Raw genomic sequence first — 20,623 nt, 5'->3', positions numbered from 1 at the left:
TGAATGGAGATGGACAGAGAGAAGAGGTGCCTTGGAACCTTGGCGCAGGTGTCAGTGAAGCACAGGTGCAAGCCAGTTTAATGACCCAATTATGATGTCACAATGGCCCAATGTAAGTCAATGGGACATTTTGTATTAGTTTTTCTTTAATATCTTAAAAAGTATAAAGTTTCCTTTACAAGACCTACGTGACAAAGTTTGAACGAAGTTTCTACGTTAAGCGGTTCGAGCTGAATTAAGCGCAGAAAAAGGTAAAAAGAATAAGGAGAATAAGAAGCCATGTAGGAATAACAATACAGGGCATTTCATGCACTGTAACAATATTGTTCACATTGTTATCCCTATCTGCAATTTTAATTAAAACACTTCAGTAATATATACATAAAATAAAACCAAAGATGACAGTAACTAATAAATGCTAGAGTGTTTAAACCTACCTCTTAGGCTCCCCAAAGTTCAACATGGAAAAGTCTTGCAGAGTATGGCCAGAGGGGGCGCTATTTGTGAAGGTCTGAGTGGTAGGGGGGAAGACAGATGCAGAGGTCTGTGCCGTGGAGAAGACAGACCCTGAAGCCTGGAGGCCAAATGGATCCAAACCAGTATCAGTGACCTGAAGGAAGACAGCCATAATGTATTGACCTATTTGACAAGAATCACAACTGAAATGTATGTTTGGTGTTCATCATCAAGTTCGATGTTCTTATGAGGAGCCTTATAAAAAACCTTGTTAATAACCATTTCCCTCGCAGTCAATGAATTCACAAGATGGGCTTGGACAGTTGCCCTTAACCATGGCCGCTGTTTAATCTCCTCCATATCTACCCCTTCCTTAAAGAGACAGTAGGTGCTCAAGCAGGTGCAGGTCTCACCTGCAAGGATGTCCACTGGTGCTTGGAGAAGTCATCTGCCTTCTGTGTTTGACCTGGGGCTGGGTCATTCAGTCCTGAATAGAAACATTACGCACACTGGTTATGCAATCCCTTCTTCTCTATTGTCTACTGCCAGAGAGCTGTAACCATGCCATGTGGGTATTATAACAGCCCTTTTCATTTTGTTATGAGACAAAGGACTTATTGTTAATATATGTTCTCTACAGGGCTCTAATAATATTCATGTAAAATAGCATTGCTCTATTTAAAAAAACAAAAGCAGTCCCATGTTTAAAAATCTAAGATTGTGCTAATAGTTAATAAGAGTTCTGGAGTCACAATCACTAAATAAAGAGGATCAGCTCAACATGTAGCAACAGAAGTACTGCACCTAAAGATAGCAGCTCTTCATCAAGCAGGGAGAGAGAGGCAGACTGCTTGGCGATCTGTCGACTGGGGCTCGCAGTCTGACTGACATGGCTGCCCGAAGGCCCGGCCAATCGGCGAGGCGGAGGTGGGAGGACCGGAATAGAGGTGGCCATCTGTTTGGCTGGGGAGAGATTAGACACCGGTGGGGGCGGGACTGACTGAGGAGACGGAGGATTTGTGGCATCAAGGCCTGCCAGATCAATCAGTGTATCTGTGACTTCAGTCTCAGCATTACCTGAACAGTCAGAGGGGAGGAAAGACCGTTAACACAATAGGCACCAAAATGGTGTGCAATAATGAGGGGAAAGGCATTACATAGGCACGACACAGGACTGATGGTTTTCCACCTTCAGTGATTTGATGTAATTATATATAACTAAAAATACCTAGAGCTTAAATCATTGTGTTACATTTGTCAAAATTCAAATACCATCCTAATGACATGATGAATGAAAGTAAACACTGATCACAATGGTCACACCATGCACAGAACAGAGCACACGTACTGGCCCATTGCCAGTGACTATAGGGGGAACTCAGGGGCTGCTGTTTAGAGGAAGAGGTGCTCACTCTCTGGGACAGCTGGTCTCTGGTCCTCAATGTCTGCCTCACTGTCTGTCTGCCCGTCCACAACCTTCCTGTACAGACTAATCACCTTGGACAGTTCGTCACTGGCCTGCAATATATCACCTGTAGAGAAAAAGGTCAACTTTCGTGAAAAAAGGTTAGAGCATGAACTAAGGAAGTAATGAATTTAGGAAACTGGTTGAAGAGAATTAAGGAAGCTAGGTGAAGAGCGGCCTATGACATGCACCCAGACTGGCGTCGTTGTCCTCTGTCTCAGTGGCCAGTTTAATAGCAGTGCGCCTCAGTTTGTCACAGCGCTCATACAGCTCCTGATAAAAGAATTATATGATGATAAATATTGTGATCGTGGTTGTTTTGGTTTATTGGTGTAAAATTGTGTGGGTTACGACACTGAGCGAACAGTGAGCGCAAGGAACCAGGGGTTGCCTCTCACCCTGATGAGTTCTCGATCTGCCTCAGAGGACCTGTCTCTGTCGTAGTGACCTAGCATCTCACTCAGCAGCTTGACGTTGTTGGTAACTTCTTCCAGGGTCTTGATGCGCTTGGTCACTTTCTGCGCCCTGACATCATCCTGCAAATACACTCGGAATATGACACCGATCCCCTGGGAATGGATGATGGAAAATGACACATATACAGCAAAGTGCCTCCTACACACCCAAGAAGGGTAATTTAAATATGATGTGGATGTGAAGACAGCACTACCACCCACAAGTGTATCTTGTTATGTTCATTATATTTGAAGCTTTTCAGGGGCATGTTTACAAAATATGACATATTCATGCTCAGAGGACAGTTGGAAAGGTGTTTTCCTGTAGCTTTGTTGGTGCTAGCAAGCCATACCAGATACTTGTCAACCAACACCAGATATTCATATGTTATGGTAGAAGTTGAACAGCGGGTTCTTCCTCAGCATTACAAGATGTTTCCCTTTAAGTCAAAAACAGAGGTTCACAGCTACAGTGGCATGATCCCGTCCTCTATGGTCTGACTCAGAGTCAGTGGCTTTGATGTATCGCACCTCCTTCACCATGCTCTTGATGAGTCTGATGTATCTCACCTCCTTCACCATGCTCTTGATGAGTCTGTTGGCCTCCTGAAGGTCCTCTGGATTCTTACTCTTGAGCAGCTCCGCCAGTAGCTGTGAACAAATCATCCTTGAGTTAGTCCACTCTACTCTACTCAGCCTCATGGGTGCCACACACACTGCCACAAAGATGACATCAGTCTACACCTTGCCCATGTCCTCATTGTCAATCACAGGGTTTTTGGGACGTGTCGGGGGAGAGGGTAGCAACATCCTGTCAGCAGGGAGCTCTGGGTCGGAGGAGACGAGTCCTAAAGAGAAGGCAGGGGGTTCACATCAAACAGTATACTACATGAGAGGTACCTGCCATAGAGGGCGTGTTTTAGCAGTGGCACACAGAGTCTCTTACCTTGTCTTCTCAGGGTCTGATAGGCGTCACCGATTTTGGTTTCATTGGGAAAAGCCACGGTCCAGCTGTACAGGATTTCTATTATTTTGGTCTTCACCTTCTCTGGTACAGAATCTCCTAAGTACTATAGACAGTCACAGTCCTGGTTAATTCCGCATCTTCAATGTTGATAAATATATAGATATCTCAAAAAAGTCAATTTACCTTGGGTGAAACAGCTTTGATTAGTTCATTTAAGAATCTATATTTTGCTATTTCGTTATGAAACCTCTTCCCACAGTTCTTCGTACATGCCTCTAATACCTGCAATTGCATAATGCAGAAACCAGTCAGAGAGCAGACAGCAAAAACTGGTGGCTGTCATTGTTGAAAATGATTCTACAAACCGTTAAAGCTTGGAGTGCTTCCCATTCCTGAGGCGAGTGGATTTTATGAATTAGGAGTTTCACAGCTATTTGCGGTCTAGAAAACAGGAGGAACATTGTGGGGTAAAACATACAATGTGCAGAAAAATAAAGTAAAGTTGACATGGATGAATATGAATGTTTATACCCTTCCAGTTCCTTGTTGATTTGATCACAGAAACCAATGATGTACTCCCAGTCTTCCTGCCTATTAGTTGGGTGTGTGGCTTTGTCTTAAGAGAATACAAACGGCGCCATTCAAAAACCTGTTTCCAGTGACTTGATAGAGGGTAAAGCTCATCATATCATGCTTGCATACATTCTCTCTCCCTAGCATTGAACACAGTATTCTGACAGTGGCAAAGGGGAAGTATGTTTGCGACAAAGTAGCGAAGAGATACAGCAACGTTCCACAGGCTTTCTAGCAGTTTGCAAATAATACATCACGTGAACAATACATGTAGATGTAAATCACAAATTACATTTATGGAAAGACCGTGCAACTACAGTACAACTACAACTACGTTTTATCCAGTGTGCTCTGTTAATTGGGGCCAAAGAACAGATTGCTAAACCCCATGTCACCTCAAGGCTTGTAGCCCAGCAGCATCATTTTCACTCGAGACTACTGGGTTTGAATGGGGCTGGGGCTAGTTCTTAGCTTGTGATGACAGCTGTATAAGACAATGTGGCTTGACATCAGCGGCAACGTTACGCACATTCATCACCACACCATTCACCAATAATGTAAGAACAGCTATTGGTCTGATATATTTCTTCATGCAAATTACAGTATTGGAGAGCAAATAAACTCACTGAGCCAGGATTCCAGCGACTCTCCTTCCTGGTACGCCATAGCGTCTCATTGCGTCCCGTAAACTGTGCTCGTATGAATGGCTGGTAATAGAATGAATGGTATTCACTCTCGGTGATGTTACATTATGTAAATCACTATAAAAACGTATCCAATTGTAACAAATAAAAGCGTAGCATTGTATATAACCATACCATTAATATATAGTGAAGAAGGTGAACAAAGTTGCGGTTCTGGCTTGTATTTTGAAACAGGCAGTGAGCTTGGCAAATGTTCTGAGGTCCTCTTCTGACATTCCACATTTTCAACATGGCTGCGTTCATGACAAACTTACTCAAACCTTGGAGTCCGAGGTTCGTATTACGATTATTAGTTACTTCAACGTAATGTTTGTTGCCCTATGTGCCTAGATATTTTCACCTTACATGTGCCTAGATATTTTCACCTTATATATGAAGATATTTTGTGTGCCTTTACCTCCTTGTGATCTTTTGCTGACTGGCTAGCAGGGATAGCAATGTTACATTCACTAACCTTACCATGGATCTTAACGTTATCAGTGACTGTCAACCATAGACATAATGTCTATGCTGTCAATTTTAACGTTTCTTGCAGTAGTTAACATCACATTGGTATGAGCTGCATTAATGTCTTTCAACTGCAATTTTTTACATGTAGGTGTGTGCTCAGCTTACTGCACTTCTAGTCATCGCACTATCTATTGGGAGATAAGGATTGCTGAATCAGATGTTCATAACGAATACATTATTTTAAAGGTTGACATTAGTGAGATGGACTCGGTACAATCCATATTATCTGGAGCCAGAGACCAGTAGAGACGCATATAACAAACCTGAGACTGAGCTAACGCCTGAAGAAATAAACGAACGCGATTTGAAGACAGTTCGTCCAATTAAGGCGGCGGTGTCGGGGGTCAGCAGTTCTGGTTTCAATGACCAGTTAATGAAGTGAGTTTTCAATACAACTCTTTCATCAATACACAAACAAGTAACACATTTGAAGCCTCACAGTCTCTTCTCTCTTCGTGCAGTAAGTTTGTCAACATGATGATGCAGGAAGGCAAAAAGATTCTCGCCAGGGAAATCATGACTGAGGTATGGAATGTGAAATAGTTTGAACTGTAGACAAATTGTTTGAATCCCATTGTACATCTTGCTTGTATGTGATTCAAGTCTTAGTTGTAGTGGATTTTTTTAAATTGGAAACATTACCTGTAATTGGCATATGATGGCTTTTTAAATCACAGGCATTTCGCCATTCACCTGGTTTTAACTTGTGTGCTTAAACAATGTGTTTAAAACAATGTTTAACAACCAGTCCTTAAAACAACCAAACCCGTGGTTGGATCTAGTCTCATATAAGTCTTTTTACTTTACACCTTTCAGACTCTAGAGTCTATAAAGAGGAAACAGGTAGAGAAATACCACAAAGCTGGACCAGCGGCCAAGATGGAGATTGAATGTAATCCTTACGCCATCTTCCATCAAGCTCTGGAGAACTGCAAGCCAGTAATTGGTTTGGCCAGCATACAGAAAGGGGGCAAATTCTATCAGGTGAGATCACTTCACATGAATGCTTTATCAATTTATGATGGTGGAAAAAAGACACAATTTATTAGTTTGAATGTCAGCTCTTTATGGATGCTAAACCCATGACTGTGGGCCCTTGCAGGTTCCTATTCCTCTGTCAGACAACCGGCGTCGTTTTCTGGCCATGAAGTGGATGATCACAGAGTGTCGGGACCACAAGCACCGCCGCACGCACATGTGCGAAAAACTTTCCCAGGAGCTGTTGGCTGCTTTCTCAAGCGAAGGCAACGTAATCAAGAGGAAGCATGAACTACACAAGATGGCAGAGGCCAACAGAGCCTATGCACACTACCGTTGGTGGTAAAGTGCTGTTGTTCAGCTTTCAGACTGTTACAATAGACAAGCCATTTCCTGCCCCTTTAGGCAAGGGTGGATGGTCAAATATGTGCCCTTGTGTTCTCAGTGGTCAGTGCTGGGTCTGTATATAATTACACACATTTCACCCAGTGTTGCTTAGGACGTGATGCAGAGAGAGGTGTCAACTATAATTTTCAACATGACACTCTGCAAAGGGAATTAAGGCAGCAAATCCCCTTTTGAAAAGGATGTGAAGTGTTTTGACATGGTGGAAAACAGGAGAAAACTACAATGTAATGTTTTATTGGGGCCTGGTGTGAATGCCCTAATTTTGTGCACTGAGCTTGTGGATTGCAGAAGAGAAGCTCAGTCCACGTAATGGAAACTTTTTTTGTGTGTCCTTAGTTCCGGCAGGGTATCTGTGTAAAATATGATGGGTCGTGTTTTCTGTAGAATAAATGATCTTTAATGAAAGGAAGCGATGTTGCCTGTGTTTAATGAAAGGGCAGGGAATTATTGTTTGTAGTGCACAACATTAACTGTTAATCACATTCACCTTAAATATTGAATATTTATTGAAGCCAGCATTGTTCAAAGGATTCAGTCAACCGCTTAAGAAAAGTGAACAGACTTTTGTAGAAATTTGTAGAAATATACAAAACACGCGATATGAAAACTTATGGCAAATGCAATCTTTCTAAATGTTTGTGTTCAGCAAAGCACAATTTAACATGTGGAAATGGCTGGTCCATGTGTTATTAAAAACAAATGGAATCTGCTGATACATTTATGAAGAACAGCTCATACAGCTAACAAAAATATAAAGTACTGTGTGTGTCAACAAATTCAATACATCTTTGGAAAGATACAAAATAACAAATTCCTCGTTCTTTTTAAATAATTATTAGTTTGAACTTGAATTTCTCTTAACAAATAATATATTCTTATTAAACTGAAGCATAACAATGCAAAACTACTACCTCACAATTCAACACAATATGTGTTGCTATGTGTTTACAGAACCCAAACTGATTGTAACCCCTAAGAAAGCCAACTCTCCAGAGCTACTATAAAATATAATAATCGCAAGATTGAAAGGCACAGCAACAATACTCTGAAACTATTGCTGATTATATCCCAGTGTGACAGCTCCTGCTGATCTGTTAACTGTCTGTTAGTGTTTAACATGAACTTCATAGTAGAACTATTTCCTATGCCTTCAAATATACTGCATATGTAAACATTTATTTTAAAGCTGCAATAGGTTAGAGTTTGACATCAAATCAAAGTCTGCCCATATATTAGTTGTAAGTACAGAGTTAAAACAGTGAAGGGTCCTAACAGTTTTTCCTTTGTGTTGCAGTGTAGGCTGAGATGCTAAACAATGTATTTGAATGAATTCCATCTCCTGTGAGAATATTTCCCACTGATATTAAGGGAGCATTTCAATATTTGGCAAACCATCCCTTAAAGCATCAAACCTGTTTAGCATCAAAGAGGTAATCGTCCTATTAAATAAAACATGGAAATTATATATGTATGTAGTTAACTTAAGTTAACAGTGCAAAGAGCAAAAGCAGTGTTTAGTTTGTTTAGCATGTATTCCACTGTTGTTTTAAACAGGGCAACTTCTGTTTTTGTATTGTAAGCAAAAAGCAACTGCAGCTGCAGATCTGATGCTCTGTCACTGGAATGCTTCCCTTGGTCATGCAGAATCCCCCCTCAGCTTTGTGCATCATGACTGTTTTTTATGTCTGAATTTTTTTTTTTTTAAGACCTCAGACTTCAAATAGGTGATGAAATGATATTGGTGCAAATAGTATAGTGCATATGCAAAAATAAAATAATGAAATACACTATTATCCATATCCTTCATATCTGAGTTACCAGAACCCATAGTACCTCTTAAAGTAAGCATACACTGCCAGCTTTTTAAAAGCTAATTCAAACTGGGAAAACATCGTCAACTCCAGCACTACAGACTCTCAACACTTCAATCTGCGCAAGTCCTTCTTCCAATAAATCTACAACATATTCTGTCACCTACATCATCATCCACCACTCCTCCCACACCATGCCCTATGCCCACAGCACACACGAGTCTCAGTCAACCACCTCGCTGTAGTAATACTTCTGTGCCGTCTCACTGAGGGTCCAGCCGCCCGCCCGGAACTCCAGGACCTCCAGCAGCAGCAAGCGGCCCAGGGAGGTGAGGCTCTCCTGCAGCAGGAAGCCGTCCCGCAGCAGGCAGAAGAGCTCGTCCATGCGCTGCAGGCTCATCCTCTCCAGCTGCTCCCCAATGCGGTGCAGTGCCAGCACCAAGCAGTCCACCTAGAAGGGGAAAAGGGAAAGGGCTGTCATTGGTGGAACTGTTGGTTGACAGCTCAGTTAAAGTGGCATTATGCAGTAATTGTACATCAGGATTAGGGTTAGGATAAGCAGTTTTAAAAGGGCTGTCAAGCACACTGTCATTGGTGGAACTGTTGGTTGACAGCTCAGTTAACCAATGATTACATTAATGGATGTCAGTATGCAAGTTCTGAGATATGTGCACTGCAATGATCTCTGAGATGAAAAAAAAAATGTGTAGATGAGATATGCTGACTGCCACTATTATTCTAAAGGTATTAAAACGTTTAGTAACCACTTGCTTTTGTTGATACCATCAGAATGATCTGTTTGCATGGACAAAGGGATTCATAGGTTTACCTCCTCCTCGTTCCCGAGAGAGTCAGGCTGAGCGAGCCGGAACAGGCAGTCGTAAACTGGATGCACTAAAGCCATCATAGGCATATTATTGACCTGGGAGTTAAGACAGAGGAAGCATACAATGTTCATAAGGCTGAGTGCCCCATGTCTCTGAAAAGGTTTGTTTGTCATCATCACTGTCTAATTGTTGTCTTGTACAATCATTTTTCTTTTGTGTTTTTATATTTGAGTTAAATAAATAAACATGTACTGCTTTTATTTCAAAGAAAGGCTTATACACATCATAATATTGAGTGATGTTTAAACCTAACAGGTTAAGAGGTCTGTGTGCAGTATCAGTCAGTACCTTGAGGTAGTCAAAAACGTTGCAGATGAAGGATACATAGCACACCCACTCCTGCACAGAGCGCTTGCGGGTCTCTTCCCGACCTTTGAACTCCTGCTGAAGGCGGGTGAGGAGATTACGACGGAACACGTTACCATTGTTCTGCTTAGCTTCTGCCTGCAGAAACACATGGACACAAATACAGTGCATTGTTTTGTTTTTTTGTAGTAACTTCATATCGGATGGGCGTTCCACCTCGGGGAAGGTGTGGCCAAGGCGTGCCTATGTGTCCGTCTCCGTTCAATCGCACAACCATAAATTGGGCATTAGGAGATGCAAGGAAGAATACTTACCTGTACAATGGTGTAGCAGATCCTCCCCGCTTCTTTGCTGAAAACCTGGTCCTTTAGAGACTGATCTACAATAACATTGGATACCTTCTCCAGATCTACAGCACTGGGATCTAGGCAGAGAGAAGTGAATGTTACAATGATACCAGCAGGGGGAAATATTCCTACCTTTGACAGTGGATGAGATATAACAAGGACAAAAGCATTCTTATATCTTTTTCAGAAACAAACATGCTTGATCTGATTTAAATGCACTCACCTTTAAGGGCTGTCTTAAGCAGCTTTTGAGTTTCCATGTCAAAAGACTGGATCTTGTACTCCTCCTTCCCTGAGCCCTCCATTCCGTCCACAGTACTTCTCACCAGGGACCTCGCATTTATTCAGTCTGAGATAAGGAGCCTGGAAGGAAAACAAACAGTCCATTATAGACGTACATATAGGCCTATTGACTGTTGGGGTGGAGGGACTAGAGCTAGAATCTGCCTCCTTCAGAAAGCTTCACGTGGGAATTAGACTGGTGCAGACAGCCAGCTGATGTCAAGGTGGAACCCATGATTTATTAGAGTAATACCAAATCTCCTGTTCAGGACTGAGTAAGCCAGGGAATGTGATTCCCCTGGGTAACATCTTTGGGGTTGTAAAGAAAACTGCCAAGCCTCATTTTAGATTTATGTTTATACATAAGCGTATTTGTTTGGCTGAAACAAAGTGTTGAATGTGAATGGTGAATCCCTTATTCGCCTTTTCACAAAGACCTTGTTGGTGATGTGTCTGATCAATTTGTAATGCATGGTATACGAGCAAATAGTAAGCTATGCAAGCAGCATTATTCATCCATTTCTCATTAGATTACTACAAAGTAAATAAGGGCGTAGAAAGTTCAACCACTATACAGTGATCAATGCACAACTGCACGTGGCAGGCGGGTCGGAAAATGTATAGTCATCAATCTGGACTCATCCCTGACCGGTGTTAAAAGCGCATCTTTCATCGGGGGATAAGAGGGGATTATATCAGAGAGGTGCAGGAAGAGAATGCTTCTTTCAACGAGTCCACAAATAACAGCCACATTAGTGTGTCCACAAGTTAAAAACGAACGATTCAGTGAAGACATTTTTAACGTTACTGACTTACTGTGGATGTATGGAGGGGCATGCACTGAAAAGTAATCCTGAAATCAATCAGTCCTTTGATGGTCACTTTACTTCCAGCAAAATAGCTAAACATAACCGTACGTTAACATATGCTTGTAATCATCTGAATTAACTGTCTATACAATTAAGTATTATCGACAAGCCATTAAATTCACCGGTAAAGAGAATATTAATAGTTAAGCCCTTCACCTACAAGTCCAGGAGCTTAGAATAACATTAGCTGATAGTAGCGACAACTTGTAAGATGATTCTTGTCAAACTGACCAGTGCCAATTCCAAGCTACATAATTCGCTGGTTTTGTAACCAGAAACAATGACCCTGGAAGGTATTGCAAACTAGTAACTAACTGTTAAAGCGCATGTTTTCAAAACAACCAGTTAGCTAGCTTGGCTACCTTTCGGAATCCTTCAAGCCAAGTTCGCCAGCAAACCTAGGTTAGGTGGGGATGCTAACTTAGCCACGGTAAGCTAAGTGATGGAGGCTGGTAGGATGGCAAGCTATTTCCAACAGTGCTGATAAATATGGTTCCAAATGTTTAATACTTACTTAGTTGTGTACTGTCTGCACGATGGGTAGTTCCGCAATACAACTTTATAACGTTATCATCCGTATAAGTAAATTCTCGTGTATCACTTCCCAATCGAACGCAGCACACGATGCTCCGCCTTCTCGTAGTTGACAGTTTATCACCCCCAGTGTCTAAACTGATAAAAAAACACTCCTCGGTGTTGCGACTACTGACCAAGGCAGCAAACTGTGTCATCTGACCTTTCAAATATAGGACTAGCAACTATAGTTTTTACATTTCTTTATTTAAAATATATGTCCTGTTACAATACAAGGTACTGCATCTATATGACATGATACATATTACAAATGCTTTGTTACAGTAGTTTAAGTAACATGGATGTGCGTGTTTTAACATTAATATCCTTATACATATGTTATTACACAAAGAGGATTATTACACAAACAGGATTATACACAAAATGATAATTAGCCAAAAAAAAAGAGGCAAAAACATCTTGTGCAACATCTTTGGATAAATCCTCAAATGTGAAAACAGGTCGAAGAGACAATAAAAGACAGACTCTAAAAGTAACCCATGTTTTCCCATTTTGACAAAAGACACATTAACATATGCTTTGAGGCAATACAAAAAATAAATACAAATTTGATGCATCCACATTTTCTCATGTTGCCACTGCAACAGAGTTACGGAAACAATATCTGACTTCATGTTTTCACTACTGTGATGAGGGAAATGCAGAGAGAACACAGAGTTGAATACAAACATTCTGCTGAAGTAAACAAATGATTTTGAAACAAAAGACTGGAGCCAGAGTCTGCACCCACATTTCAAACGATCTAGTTTTTACCATGAGGGGTGACCGTTGTTGTTTCTCTATCAAACCTCTGAAAAAAAAAAAAAAAAAAAAGCAAGTAAAAACACACCCACCCCAGCAACTGAACATGAGCTGAAATAAACTTTCCTCTGTCAGAAGTAAGATGCCTTAAAGCTGGTGTTATATCATTCTTAACAATGCAGCTTTAGTAGACAGAATAGCCTGAACCAATCTGGACCAACCATCAAAACCATGTGAATGCAAGGGAGTTTTGAGATCAGTTTTTTTAAAGATTTTTCTGGAGCAATATAGAGTTGAATGAAGAAAAACATGGAACTCCTGCTTTGGCTTTTTTGTTGCGTCACACAAGAGAAATTTACAAGAGAAAGCCCTATCATGTCAAAAAAGGGAGAGTACAGACTGAAACTGTACAGACAGAGTAAACCAGTTATAAACTAGAGGGTCATTCAAGGAGCGCAGAACTCTACCAAGGCCAAATGCCTCGCAATGGTATCCAAACTGACAAATGATTCATGGATCTGTATCAAAATGTTATGGGTTCTTTCTTGGCCCATGCCACACCCCTCCATCAAGTTTCCTGAAAATCGGCTTGGTAGTTTATGCGTAATCCTGCTGACAAACGGACAGGCATACAAATGGCACCGAAAACATAACCTTTTTGGCGGAGATAAATATAGATGAAGGACTAAAAATAATTATGTTGCTTGCAATATGCAGATTGTTCTGACAGCACTGCAAACAAGGCCACTTGAACATGGTTAGTTACAATTCAGAAAAGGTTAAATCTTAATTTCAAGCCTTAACAACATCATGGATTATGGTGAAATGTATTCATATATTTATGATGTTTTTCTTTTGTCTTTTTTTCTTGTTCTTCAGTGTATTGTTTTGTAGTGTTATAACAATCATAACCCATATTTCTATCCAGAACGACATATATCCCTTTTAAGTGTTAAACACATAGATTTTGTTATGAATGTATGTTATGTACGAGTTTTTAAGTTATAACATTTTAAGATGGTTCTTGGAGAAGTTTTGTATCCTAGGTCTCTCTTGGCATGATACACTAGTGACAGCGAATGAATCTTGGAATATTTAGTATTTAGATGCACCAAGCTGCATTGATACGACAGGTGTAACCACGACCGGTACCCCTTTAGTGCAATGCCAGATCAGTCAATATCTAGACCATGGCACTTTCCCAGTGTACGTGTTTCTGTGATCTTCGGCCCCTTAAAACCACCCATCCACCCCTTTGAGAGGTATGAAAGGTTCTTTAACCTCGAAAGTTCTCAGTGATTCTCCTCTCAGTGGTTCTCTTTCAGTCGGATCAGGAGCCCGACAAAGACTTCATAGGAAAAGAAAGTGAGGCCTGTTGAGACGGCTGCCTTCACCAGACTGGGGTAAAGTCCCTTGAAGAAGCCCCGGACTCCCTCTTCTTTGCCTATACGCACCACACAATCCAGAAAGCCCTGGTATGTACGGACCTGCATCAAGGAAGTGGAAAACATTAGGACCACATATTAATTAGCTCTATTATAACTCTATGCTTTAATTCTAATTCATGTAGTAAGGTTTGAGGTTTTATGTACAGGCATGATTAGATGCACTGAACTGAATATAGATCAAACCAAGCAAAGCAAAGCCTTTCAACGAGATGGCCTGACACAGCTTCCGTTAAAAAATTGATTCGTTTCAGAACAATAACAAAGAATAACTAGAAAATGCATTTCCTGAAGGAAATACCAGTGCATGAAATGCAAAAGTTAAGAAAGGAAGAAGAAAAGAAAGAAGAGTGAAAGAATGAAAGAAGAAAGGAAAGAAGAGTGAAGAAAGGAAAGGAGTGGAAGAAGGAAAGAAGAAAGGAAAGAAGAGTGAAAGAAGGAAAGAAGAAGGGAAGAAGGAAAGAAGAAAAGAAAGAAGAGTGAAGAAAGGAAAGAAGAAAGGAAAGAAGTGGAGGAAGGAAAGAAGTGGAAGAAGGAAAGAAGAAAGGAAAGAAGAGTGGAAGAAGGAAAGAAGAGTTGAAGAAAGAAAGAAGAAAGGAAAGAAGAGTGGAAGAAGGAAAGAAGAGTGGAAGAAGGAAAGGGATAGAGAGAAAGATGGAGGGGAAAAAAAGTAGAGTATAGATGGTGTCTCTTAATATTCCTAGTTATACAGTTGAATGGAGAGGGACCGAGAGAAGAAGAGCCTTGGAACCTTGGCGCAGGTGTCAGTGAAGCACAGGTGCAAGCCAGTTTAATGACCCTATTATGTTGTCATAATGGCCCAATGTAAGTCAATGGGAACATTTGTATTAGTTTTTCTTTAATATCTTAAAAAGTATAAAGTTCAGAAAAATAGCATAAGTGTCCTTTACAAGACCTACGCGACAAAGTTTGAACGAAGTTTCTACGTTAAGCGGTTCGAGCTGAATTAAGCGCAGAAGTCGGTAAGAAGAAGAAGAAGTATAAGAAGCCTAGGAATAACAATACAGGGCATTTCATGCACTGTAATAAAATAATAACAACAATACAAATCTTTACACATACCCTTTCCATATATTTCTGATACTGTGAACTAACATGAAAAGGACCGGAGCACACAGAGCATTAAAGGTTCATTCACACAAGTCCCTCAGAGTTCAGCTCACCTGCCCAAAATGTTTCCTGGCCTCCTCAAAGCCGGCTACCTGAAGTCTCTTCTTGAAGAGGTCAAAGGGATACGTGAATGTTTTACTGATGACCCCGGAACAGCTACCACACATCAGGCTCTGGAGGCCACCTGGTGTGGGTAATTGAGAGTGGACATGTTAAGAAATGTGTAGAAATGGCAAATTATACACCACTACACTTCCGCTTGAAACCTGAATAGGTGAACCTTCATAATGTAGGTGTCAAATTTGCACAAAAACAGAATAGGTGAACCTTCTTCATGTTCATGGCAGATTTGCACTGAATTTTCTACAATGACAAAAGATTAGACACAAGAAGACACAAACCTTTAAACTCTGAGTTTTGTGGTCCAGTGAGACTCTTCAACACATTATAGGAGAAGAACTGAAGGCCAGCATAGGGGAATACAGCCACTAGCGTTGGGATTAGGCCACGGTAGAATGTAAACAACCCCTCTGTCTGGTACATGGTGAACACAGCATGCCTGAGGTTTCGATAAATCTGCAAGCAAATATATATATAAAAAAAAAAACCATAGCTTAGTTTAATTTAAAAGATTGAAGTATGTTAGACGCATGGCACAGTGGCACTGAGCCCTGCATAAGTAAAGACATCATGATAAATTCAGTCTGCACTCCGCCCCATGTTTTATGTTCAAAGGAGACCAAATTTGCTAACTGAATTTGACTGGAATGTCCCCTCTTGTGTGCTCACCTTAGGCTCTCCTTGGGCAGCGAAGCGGGTGCGCAGAGTGTCCAATGGTTGGACGGCCACAGTGGCAGAGCACGCTGACAGCCCCCCGCACACAAAATGCACAACGGGGGTCTGGCTACTGTACAGTGTGTTCTTGTGCACAGTCTCCGTGAGGATCTCGAACGTGGCAAACTGTTGATGTGAGCACAGCACGGACAACGCTCTCTCAGTAATAATATCACGACAAGACATGGTTATGTTTTACAGTCGACAGGCTCGGGGCAAAGAAAGTAAATGGTCTGAAGCTCACAAGTTCTAGCTTCAAGCATGACTTGCATTAGCATCTCCAGATTATTCTGAACAACATATTCTATCCTAGAGGAAGTGAGACTGCATCTGTGATGAAGCATCTTAATGCTGCAGTACCTGCACTGCTCCGAAGCAGATGGAGAGCAGCTGAGCAGGAACATGCCCCTTCCAGAAGGCAGGGAGGCCCTCTTCAGTGAAGATGACACGGCTGGCCTGCAGCAGACCCCAGTACTTGCCCTGTGGCCGCTGGGAGGACCCCTGGGAGGACACCTGTTCGATCTGCAGCTGCATGCAGGAACCACGAAATCATCGAAATGAGCATTAGCATCAGGATATAAAGAACTTGTAGTACAGATTAAATCTGTGAATGCTGCAGTCACAGCATGCAGATTTTAAGCAAACTGCTGTGTAGTGACTGGCAGATTTCTCATATTTCTTCGGATGTATATTCAATATTAGTTTCAGTCTTTTTGCATTATATAAGAACCTTTTAACACTACTGAGTCCGAGCCTGTTTTTCACTCTCTTAGGTAGTCTGCCCTGCCTTGATATTTTTGTTTATTTCACCTAACTAAAAACATTGAGGCAAAAGTGGCATGTGTGATTATATTCTAGAATACCTCAGCAATAATAACATGGGAATGAAAGGAATGTAGTAAAAAAAGATTTAATTTAAATCAAATCTAAACAAACCCTTCCAAAAACATACTTTCAGAGGTGCTCAGACTTTGTACAAAAAATACATTGTAAAGATTTTGGAGCAAGGCTTTTGAACTCTGAACTTTGTAAACATAAGTGTTAGTTTTACAAAGGTGAGTTTAGCATTTAAAAAGTGTGTGTGGTTTCACTACTATATATTTATAATTTTGGAGTGACCTGTACCTTTTCAAAACTAGTGTCCCTACAAATGCATATTGATGAGTTAGGTGTAAACACACCTGGGACACCTCAGACAAGAACAATGGCCCTTACTTAATGGCCCTGGAATGTCTTTGTGGCCCGTACCCCCCACAGGATTTCTTGACACACCATGGCCCAATAGAGATCACTGAATTACCATACCCTTATCATATGAATAGCTGTCATTTGCTAATGGGCGGGTCGTTAGGAGCTGAAACCTCACTCAGAGACTGAAAAGTGCAAGAGACTAGTCCTATTCTCCTTACAAAGTGCTTATTTATATTTTTGTTTCAAACTGTGTAAATTTGAAAAGAAAAGGGTTCAAGGTTTCTGGGGGTGTAATTTCTATGTCTCTCTGACAAAAACTGTCTGAGCTTTAAAAGCAATTCCCCATAAAAATCACCATATCCCTGCACAGGGAGCGTGGACTTGAATGGGTTAAAAAGTCCCTTTCCTTTTGGATTTTTTAAGTTTAGCAGAGGGGAAACTGATTCAAGACCAAGGCGGGGCTGTTCTCACTGTTAGGCAGACTCTATGCCGCTCTGAAGTTTTGGGTGGAAATACTGACTCATTCAGAGGCAACACCCATAGAATTAGGAACAAACCAACAATTACTCAATATCTTCAGAGCTCAAAAGTATCACAAAGTAAAGACTTCACAGTTCTATGCCAGACAACGCGGTTTGGTATTTCTACCTGGAATCTGATTTTGATGACGTCCAGTGGGCTTATAAAGACGCGGGTCACCATGCCAGCTGCGGATCCAGCCAAAGCTGCCTCTTCCGGGCTGAGCACGACATTGCTGTACTGTGGGTCATAGCCAACCATCCCTTGTCTGGCTCCCACAGAATATCAGCACTGGGAGACATTAAAAATGATTCAAGTAAACACAATATGCAACCACTCCAGACGGTAACTATTAAGTTGTATTTGCGTTAACGTTACATCAACAAAGTTATCCCGCAGCATTAAATTACCGTTTAAATACGTGGAAGGTATAGATATTTTGTAACATTATTAACGCAAGACATGAAATAATTGGGAAAGCTATTTCAGTGTAAGTTAGCTCTATTTAAAATATTTGACAGATCACACGGTGATTCATTTAGCAAACCAGCATTAGTCCTGTAAGTCACCTCTGTTAGTAGCATTTCGTATGCGGTTAGATAGCTAACGTTAGTTTGTACACAAGTCACTCATATGATCTTGCTAGCCTGCCCGACAATGTCACACCCACATGTTGGTAACATTTCTGTCGGCAAGGTACTTTCACGTTGGTTAGCAAGAGAAATTCAAACATGCTTAAATTACCTAACGTAAATTGTGCGCCACGGAGATGAGAAGGTATCACAGAGGGACCTGATAGTAAAACCAGTAGAAGATGTGTGGTCCAAGTCGACAATACGGTTATTTAAAAACGTCCATTCATCTAACTTTAGTTAGTCTGCGTCACTTGATTATACGGAATGAGATACACTGTCAAATCAACCATAAACTGAAGGGGCAGGGACAACTCTAACCACCAGCCAGTCTGCACACTGAAGTCAAGGGCTTTTCATTCTGCGCAATTTCCTTATTGACAAGACCTTTCAAAATAAAAGCTCGTGATAGAATAAAAGTCAGACATGCCCAATTTGAACCATTTGAGGCAGCATTTATGTCCTGTCACGACATTCTATATGAAATAATAATCCTGTTGTCCAAGCTGATCAGTATGATGACAGAAGCACCCTGCCTCAGTGCATCAAAGCCAGAATCGCATCAATGTACATCAAAAGAGAATCTTGTTGACTATGTTATGTTTACTTCATGACTATGCAGTTGCAATGCATATAGATCTGCATGATGACCATGTCTTTTGACTGTTTAGGGACATAAAATGTCTTTGAAACAACTTTGACCTAAGTGATGTGGTTATGGACATACACTGTAATAAATACATCACATTAGTTGTTCAGTGCACCTACTGAGGCAGAGCAAGGTGCTTAGGCGACAACGTATGTATTTAAAAAAAAAAAAAAGGGAGCAACCATTACCCATGAAAATGTATATCTATTACTGTACAGTAAAGCTTTATGGAAAAAAACCTCCGCTAAATGAACACATGTAAATGTAAAAAAAAAACATACAGTGTGACCTTGTTTTTTTCTATAAAAGTGCAATTACATTTTTTTTTTAAATGACTTCAAAGACTTTTTAGTCCAAATATTTTATTTAATGCATCGAATATCATTATACACCAAAAGTATAGTATTATGGGTATCAATGATTTCTTGTTGAATAATTCATTGAGTGCATAAACTACTTAATGTTGTAAATACTGTAAATACAGATTTGAACCAAGCAAAGAGTTAAATACAAACTATGAGTTGCATGGCAAACGTGCTAGAGTTTAGACAGTTTTGCAACAGCTGATTATTCATAACATAAAAGCACAACCAACGCATACATTCTTACAAGTAACATCAAAAATGAAAAGAAAATACAGCGAATTTGAACAGTGTAAGGAATTAAAGTATAGAATATGAGAAACAAAACAGCTGTTGTGACCACCAAACGTGCTCACCATAATCTCTCAAATAGTAATCTTATCATGGTAACAAAGGAAAGGTCCACATCCTGGCATCTTTCTCACCACTGGGGTCATGAAATCAACTGAGGTGTAAGCGACAGCTACCAATTGTAGTACGGGAATGGGGGTAGGCCATTGAGAACCATCTCAGGCAAAGGGTCAGAGAAACCTAGTTATCATACAGAACAATAAAAGGTCATCAGTCCTGTTTGCAGTATAAGCCTAGTTCATTTACATTAAGAGCCTTGGAGGTAACTTTAACAGGATTTATGGCTCGAGTTGGAGAGGCCTGTGGTGCAGACCTACACTGTTGAATCCGGAGTATGTTCCACGTGCTTCGGTACTGCTCTTTCCTGGAATAAAGACTGATTGCTGCATCAATCATGCAATGATTTTTCTTAAAGCAGTGATAGTATTGAGAACATGGTTTGCTGAATATTCTATGAATAAAAGAGAGAATGCTAAAAGACAGCCCCAAAGTCTTGCAAAAAAAAATGCATGCAGAATGTTTCGGAAGTAGACTACACTGACCTCATTGAATCAATCCCTTTATAAAAGGGGAGTATAGTGATGGGCCTATGTACTGTATATTCTGTAAAGGGGGATCTCCTTGGGGATTTTTTTTAGTTGCAGTCTACTTCAGATTTGTTGCAGAAGTATGATCATATCACATATTTACATACATTTAAATACCACTGTTGTTGGTGCTGTTATTCACCAGCATTTTGATATGTTGTGATTACAGTATGATTATTTCACATCCATTTGAATGTGGCTGGGTGAACATACTCAAGAGGCAATGGGTGTTACAAATACTATCCAGCTTATTAAGCACTGCATTATGGCATCACTGGGTGCAGAGTATAAAAAAAGATATTACATGCCACGGCATAGGCGACCAATTATGTTCAAAGGACAGAGCACCATTATCCTTCAAGATTCATCTTTCTTAAGTTGTGTAACCTGTTGATCTTGTTGAGGTGGTGAGGTTGGAATTCTTATCAAGCCGTGTCATGCAGGCTTTACAGATCAGAGAAACTGAAACAAAGAGCTCAGGCCTCTTGGAAATGATGCCTCCTAATTATATATTGTATATATATACCAGTTATTAATTATATATTGTTCACCAGTTATTTTGTTCCCCC

General features: G+C 40.6%; 4 protein-coding genes across 5 annotated transcripts; 1 reads left to right on the top strand and 3 right to left on the bottom strand.

Annotated features, from left to right (window-relative positions):
* Nucleotides 1-370: 370 nt before the first annotated feature.
* LOC122131702 (ADP-ribosylation factor-binding protein GGA3-like) lies at nucleotides 371-4,814 on the bottom strand. Of its 2 annotated transcripts, XM_042706350.1 has the most exons (14): nucleotides 4,735-4,814; nucleotides 4,543-4,623; nucleotides 3,875-3,959; nucleotides 3,709-3,784; nucleotides 3,527-3,625; nucleotides 3,323-3,446; nucleotides 3,121-3,224; nucleotides 2,947-3,027; nucleotides 2,320-2,457; nucleotides 2,113-2,194; nucleotides 1,869-1,988; nucleotides 1,261-1,533; nucleotides 870-943; nucleotides 371-610 (listed from the first exon to the last, which is right to left on the bottom strand). In XM_042706350.1, exons 2-14 carry the CDS (start codon nucleotides 4,580-4,582, stop codon nucleotides 434-436), a joined length of 1,473 nt encoding a protein of 490 aa, XP_042562284.1. In that variant the 5' UTR covers nucleotides 4,583-4,623; nucleotides 4,735-4,814; the 3' UTR covers nucleotides 371-433. The 2 variants fall into 2 exon arrangements, with proteins under 2 accessions (XP_042562284.1, XP_042562283.1); XM_042706349.1 differs by lacking the exon at nucleotides 4,735-4,814 and having other exon boundaries at nucleotides 4,543-4,727.
* mrps7 (mitochondrial ribosomal protein S7) lies at nucleotides 4,788-6,921 on the top strand. The gene is made up of 5 exons (XM_042706352.1): nucleotides 4,788-4,893; nucleotides 5,317-5,508; nucleotides 5,592-5,655; nucleotides 5,947-6,114; nucleotides 6,233-6,921. Exons 1-5 carry the CDS (start codon nucleotides 4,850-4,852, stop codon nucleotides 6,452-6,454), a joined length of 690 nt encoding a protein of 229 aa, XP_042562286.1. The 5' UTR covers nucleotides 4,788-4,849; the 3' UTR covers nucleotides 6,455-6,921.
* Nucleotides 6,922-6,998: 77 nt separating this feature from the next.
* On the bottom strand, nucleotides 6,999-11,706 carry mif4gdb (MIF4G domain containing b). Its single transcript, XM_042706353.1, has 6 exons — nucleotides 11,533-11,706; nucleotides 10,091-10,230; nucleotides 9,835-9,944; nucleotides 9,503-9,658; nucleotides 9,157-9,249; nucleotides 6,999-8,778 (listed from the first exon to the last, which is right to left on the bottom strand). The coding sequence occupies exons 2-6, from the start codon at nucleotides 10,170-10,172 to the stop codon at nucleotides 8,551-8,553; spliced, it is 669 nt and encodes a 222-aa protein (XP_042562287.1). The 5' UTR covers nucleotides 10,173-10,230; nucleotides 11,533-11,706; the 3' UTR covers nucleotides 6,999-8,550.
* A 73-nt stretch (nucleotides 11,707-11,779) lies between these two features.
* slc25a19 (solute carrier family 25 member 19) lies at nucleotides 11,780-18,485 on the bottom strand. The gene is made up of 7 exons (XM_042706351.1): nucleotides 18,218-18,485; nucleotides 17,603-17,764; nucleotides 16,124-16,291; nucleotides 15,719-15,889; nucleotides 15,331-15,505; nucleotides 14,983-15,113; nucleotides 11,780-13,840 (listed from the first exon to the last, which is right to left on the bottom strand). Exons 2-7 carry the CDS (start codon nucleotides 17,732-17,734, stop codon nucleotides 13,661-13,663), a joined length of 957 nt encoding a protein of 318 aa, XP_042562285.1. The 5' UTR covers nucleotides 17,735-17,764; nucleotides 18,218-18,485; the 3' UTR covers nucleotides 11,780-13,660.
* Between the last annotated feature and the right edge of the window lie 2,138 nt (nucleotides 18,486-20,623).

The sequence above is a fragment of the Clupea harengus genome, unplaced genomic scaffold, assembly GCF_900700415.2.
Source record: "Clupea harengus unplaced genomic scaffold, Ch_v2.0.2, whole genome shotgun sequence".
Taxonomy (NCBI): domain Eukaryota; kingdom Metazoa; phylum Chordata; class Actinopteri; order Clupeiformes; family Clupeidae; genus Clupea; species Clupea harengus.
Note: the sequence above shows the minus strand (reverse complement) of the source record. Positions and strands in the feature narration are given on the sequence as shown.

Excerpts from the sequence above, each read along its gene's own strand:
- slc25a19 (XM_042706351.1), bottom strand. The coding sequence starts at position 17,734 with ATGGTTGGCTATGACCCACAGTACAGCAATGTCGTGCTCAGCCCGGAA. Across the intron at positions 15,506-15,718 it reads CTGCCCAAGGAGAGCCTAAG|ATTTATCGAAACCTCAGGCA; the intron begins GTGAGCACACAA and ends ATTTGCTTGCAG. Across the intron at positions 15,114-15,330 it reads ACAAAACTCAGAGTTTAAAG|GTGGCCTCCAGAGCCTGATG; the intron begins GTTTGTGTCTTC and ends TACCCACACCAG.
- mif4gdb (XM_042706353.1), bottom strand. The coding sequence starts at position 10,172 with ATGGAGGGCTCAGGGAAGGAGGAGTACAAGATCCAGTCTTTTGACATG. Across the intron at positions 9,945-10,090 it reads GCTTAAGACAGCCCTTAAAG|ATCCCAGTGCTGTAGATCTG; the intron begins GTGAGTGCATTT and ends CTCTCTGCCTAG. Across the intron at positions 9,250-9,502 it reads ACGTTTTTGACTACCTCAAG|GTCAATAATATGCCTATGAT; the intron begins GTACTGACTGAT and ends CTTAACTCCCAG.
- LOC122131702 (XM_042706350.1), bottom strand. The coding sequence starts at position 4,582 with ATGGCGTACCAGGAAGGAGAGTCGCTGGAATCCTGGCTCA. Across the intron at positions 3,785-3,874 it reads ATCAACAAGGAACTGGAAGG|ACCGCAAATAGCTGTGAAAC; the intron begins GTATAAACATTC and ends CCTGTTTTCTAG. Across the intron at positions 3,626-3,708 it reads AAGCACTCCAAGCTTTAACG|GTATTAGAGGCATGTACGAA; the intron begins GTTTGTAGAATC and ends ATGCAATTGCAG.
- mrps7 (XM_042706352.1), top strand. The coding sequence starts at position 4,850 with ATGGCTGCGTTCATGACAAACTTACTCAAACCTTGGAGTCCGAG. Across the intron at positions 5,509-5,591 it reads TTCAATGACCAGTTAATGAA|TAAGTTTGTCAACATGATGA; the intron begins GTGAGTTTTCAA and ends CTCTTCGTGCAG. Across the intron at positions 6,115-6,232 it reads AAGGGGGCAAATTCTATCAG|GTTCCTATTCCTCTGTCAGA; the intron begins GTGAGATCACTT and ends GGGCCCTTGCAG.